The 5,000-nt window shown below is 39.5% G+C and overlaps 1 protein-coding gene across 1 annotated transcript in view; it reads left to right on the top strand.

Annotated features, from left to right (window-relative positions):
- Nucleotides 1–5,000, top strand: part of LOC143028806 (uncharacterized) — a 30,721-nt gene that overhangs the window by 9,979 nt on the left and 15,742 nt on the right. The window contains exons 3-6 of the mRNA XM_076191170.1: nt 1–60; nt 2,097–2,582; nt 2,705–2,708; nt 3,188–3,363. The exon at nt 1–60 is cut by the window's left edge and continues 130 nt beyond it. Coding sequence (XP_076047285.1) covers nt 1–60; nt 2,097–2,582; nt 2,705–2,708; nt 3,188–3,363 — 726 coding nt within the window. The remainder of the gene's footprint in view (nt 61–2,096; nt 2,583–2,704; nt 2,709–3,187; nt 3,364–5,000) is intronic.

Genomic DNA, 5,000 nt, shown 5'->3' with positions numbered 1-5,000 from the left:
TGGGCGCAGGCGTCTTCGGCCACAAAACGAGTCGTCAACGTCGTGGCCTCGCCTAAACAGGTGAGCAATTGGGTACACAGCAAGAGTAGGAGACCTCTAGAGGTAGGATAGGATGGAAAAAGGACTGCGTGAGGTTTAAACAGGGCGGTGTTATAGGGAAGAAGAGATGCTTCAGATGAAAAAATTAATACCTTGCAGAAAAGAGGAGGTGTATGAGTGTTAAACAGGGATAAGGAACTGCACGGGTTTAAAACGAAGATATTTTGTGAGGAAGAGATGTGTGAGGTTTAAACCTTGTAGTCATTTGAACAACTGCTAGGTCTGGTTGTCTCGAGGTGGTATGGACAGGTGGAGAGAATAGTCAGAGAACCCCTCAATTGCTAAACACGTTATCAATGTCATGATTGCGTCTTATACGATGGTAGATCCAATACGTATCAGGGACTGGGCGGTCAGTGAATTAAGACAGAAAAGGGCTGTGTAGGTTTGACAATGCTATTCTTACGATAACTGAAATATCCCAGGAAGACACCTATACAATCTTACTGTCTTCGAGCAAATACAGCATTACTGATGAAATCCTTGGATATAATTTTTATTTTATTTTTGTGATGTTAGTAACAATACATACATAAACACAACTATAAAATAAGATAGAATAGAATAACTCATAAAAAGTGTATCAATATAAATAGATAGCTAGTCGTACATCGAAATGTATATATTGTCCATGAGTTCTTGTGGGTTGGCATTGGAGAAATATGGAGTTCCTAATCCAAACACATCCAAAACAATGTTATCTTAATAACTTTAATTCTTATGAAGATTGATAGTAGATTTAGGATTTATTCTTTCTTTATATAAGTTGCTGTGCCTGATATAGATACAATAAATGGCTTTTTTTCTTGTTCTTGAACAGCATCTTATAAGCCAGGTTTCTCTGCGCTTCGGAAAGAAAATGGAGAGCGAGACACCCTGTCCATTAGCACAACTTATAGGTCATTAGACACTGCACACGTCACGCATGATCTCGCAAAGTTCACAAAACATAAATGCACACAAATGAAGGAATTTGTGTGTGTGTGTGTGTGTGTGTGTGTGTGTGTGTGTGTGTGTGTGTGTGTGTGTGTGTGTGTGTGTGTGTGTGTGTGTGTGTGTGTGTGTGTGTGTGTGTGTGTGTGTGTGTGTGTGTGTGCGCTCGTGTGATTCACCATGGTCTTTGATCACGTGTTGGACTCATGATCGACAGCTATTTCCCTCACGGAAGAGAGCTCAGAGCTCATATATGACTGATCTATGGGTAATGCTATGACCTTACACGCACACACACACCCAACTCCCCGCCCATGAGAGTTGAAGTAACGACCCGCAGCGCGGAGATACTGAAATTATTTCAGCCCCGGACGGGATTTGAACCCGAATCCCGCCCAGGGTGTGTATGAATATCTACCTAGTTGTATGTAGGTAGTTGTAGTGCATGGAGTTGAAGCAACAGTCATGTGGTCCCATCTTTTTTTCCTCTATTTGTCAAACCTTGCCTTGAATTCTTTTATTGTGTTAACTTGGATTATATTTTCATTTAACTTATTCCACAAGTCTACACTTCCATGTGGATAGCTATACTTGTTGACATCTTTTTATTTCTTTTTTCTACTATGACCTCTTTTCAATCTTTCTTCTCGTGCCAGTAACTCTTTTATGTAAACTTTCTCCAAATCTGTTTCCAGTCTGAACATCATTATCCAGTCGCTTCTCTTAGTTCTTCCAAGGAGGGAAGTCACTTTTTCTTCCTATGTCATGTTGTTTAGACCAGGGATCATCTTGGTTGCCGATTTTTGTAGTCTCTGAATCTTTCTTGTATTTTTCTGTAAGTATGGTGACCACATCATCGCTGAGTATTCCAATCTGGGCTGTATAATATGGTTTTCTTCATTATGTACTCAGTCATGTAGTGTAAGCGCACGCGTGCGCGTGTGTACGTGTTTGTAGTGCGGTAGTTAGTGTACCCCCGATCTACTCGATTCCAAGCTTCCTTCACACCACTGTGATGACCTAACACTACCCCCTTTCATGGTTTACCTTGATGGTCTTAACAGAACGCAGGGAAGAGGTCTTACAATATGTATTCGGAATCGACCTCATTCCAGCCTACGGCCTTCGACGGGGACCCATCCTACTCCTCAGACAATGCCTCCAAGCACGACTTCTTCCCAGGTGAGAACTTTATCTTTGCACGGGTGACGAAGCCTTCCCACGACTACCACTACCAAGACCAAAACAACGCCAAGCGACATTACGACGACAGGGAGACACGGATACTTGCTGGCAAGACGCCAACGAGTAGTATTTACGCAGAGAGACGACGACTTTATAAGACGACACGACTTGATCCAGGTGAGACATGTCCCCCCTCAGAGGGCGAGGAAGGAATTAACTCAGGTACAGCGTCGCCCTCTGCAGGGGAAACTGGACCTCGTAGGAGACACGACCTTATGAAGAGGAGACTAAACGCTCCCCTGAAGAAGGGACACGACCTTATTTTGAAACGCGACTTGATCGAGGTAAAACGAGACTTGATGCAGGTGAGGTGTTGCATTGAAATCGCCCAACACCACGACTTCTACATTCCTCCCAAAACTTTCTATACACACATCTGAATAAACCCAAAAAGCATCCCTCTCTTCTTCATTTTTCGCACCACCAGGACCGTATGTACTCACAATAGTATCTTTAGTAATGTAGCTGAGAGGTTGACCAGTCACATTATTTTCACAATTCCATTTTCTTCTTTCTCTAATGTGTGCATTTTACCAAGATTGTTCCGCCAATAGCTGATATGTCTGTGTTCTAATAAATCTCAGCCAGACTGAAATGAACAAATTATTATAAAAAGAATCTTAACTCGTCTGTCATAAAAAAAAAAGCATCCTACTTAAAGAATGATCTTTACTCAGGCAACTGAGGTCTATGAAATAGTGAAAAAAATAAGTGAGGGACAAAGATTATGTTGGAAATACTCAAACGTTTAGCTGTAGACATAGTCTCTGTTTCCTTGATTTTTTTTTTTTCTTCTCGTTAATTTTCATATAATAATTGAACATTGTTTTTAATCTTAATGTGTATCTGATCACGACGCCGTTTCCTTTCTTTCGTTGTTACCACCACTGCTATTGGCACCACCATCTAGATTCCACATCCTCCTCCACCAAATTCGTTCTGGACCCGTCGTCGCTCTACTCGCAGACAGGGGGAAGCAGGGCGACGAGTTCTTACGCCAGCGAGCAAGACCGCGCTGGGTACAACGCCAAGAGGAACAGCAGCAGTAGGTTCTTCAGCTTCAACGCCAGCACCCAGACCCTCGACGTGAGTAATCAGCACTTCTATCCTTTAGGACAATGCCGCGCTGGAGAGGTGGTCAAAGATATTTGTCACTAATCAGTAAAGAATGTTGCGTAACTCTGCTCCGTAGGGATGTCACTAAAATCCCAAGGAGAGGGAGACAAAGAACGATATATATATATATATATATATGTATATATATATATATATATGTATATGTATATATAAATATATATATATACATACATATATATATATATGTATATATATACATATATATATATATGTATATATATTTCTATGTATATATGTATATGTATATATATACATATATATATACAGTATATATATATATATACATATATATATACAGTATATATATATACATATACATATATACATACATATATATCACAACTAACACCACAGTCGGACGAAAGAAAGAATTGCGTAAGCGGAACTATATATTTCGATTGCTACCTGCAATCCTCTTCAGTAGTACAAAGTGGCAGGGAGGAGGCTATCTTAAGTAGCAACCTCTTACAAAAGAAAGGGAACACGAGAAAATACAGAACATCACTGCCCCAACCCTAGTTGACCTGAGGCTGACACGAGGTCGGGTCAGGGGGAGGGGGAGGAAGCTTGTTGACAATATTTTTGGTGATGAATAGTCCTGAAATGATGTCTGGGGTCCATTGACCCTTGGAAATATTCATCGTGGGCAGATAATCAATTAATGTTGATTCCACCATTTTCCTTCTGAACCCACACCCTGATTTGTAAATGAGATCAGATTTCTCCCAGTCCATCCGGTGATTAAATCTTTCTTTCGTCCGACTGTGGTGTTAGTTGTGATTTATAAATGTGTTACTACATTTCTCACCTGTGATATATCTATATATATACATTAGTGAATTTAGGGAGCAGGTTCTCTTCAATGAATTTCTTATTACATCACAGGTGAGAAATGTAGTAACACATTTATAAATCACAACTAACACCACAGTCGGACGAAAGAAAAAGTTGCGTAAGCGGAACTATATATTTCGATTGCTACCTGCAATCCCTGCCACTTTGTACTACTGAAGAGGATTGCAGGTAGCAATCGAAATATATAGTTCCGCTTACGCAACTTTTTCTTTCGTCCGACTGTGGTGTTAGTTGTTCTTATTACATACTCGTAACACAGCAAACTGGGCGTTACTTATCTTCTTATTGAGACTTTCTATTCTTTTATTAACTTTTCTCTCTAAAGGAGGGAGAAGGTATACAATACTTCCAAACGAGTCCATGACTGGGTAGAAAAACTAACATTTTACGACGTTTCGTCTATGCATTAGGCATTTTCTGGTAATTCATTCAGAAAAGCTACATACTAATATATTACAAAGATAGATACATTTGGAGAGATCTAGGACTGTGACAGTTCATCCTTTCCTGTATATATATAAACAAATATATACATATATATATATATATATATATATATATACATATATATATATATATATATATTTATATATATACATATATATATATATATATGTATATACATATATGGAGAGAGAGAGAGAGAGAGAGAGAGAGAGAGAGAGAGAAAAGTGAAAGAGAGAGAGAGAGAGAGAGAGAGAGAGAGAGAGAGAGAGAGAGAGAGAGAGAGA

The sequence above is a fragment of the Oratosquilla oratoria genome, chromosome 10 (assembly GCF_046742065.1).
Source record: "Oratosquilla oratoria isolate Oo_2021 chromosome 10, ASM4674206v1, whole genome shotgun sequence".
Classification (NCBI taxonomy): Eukaryota; Metazoa; Arthropoda; class Malacostraca; order Stomatopoda; family Squillidae; genus Oratosquilla; species Oratosquilla oratoria.
This window is presented reverse-complemented; position numbering and strand designations above follow the sequence as displayed.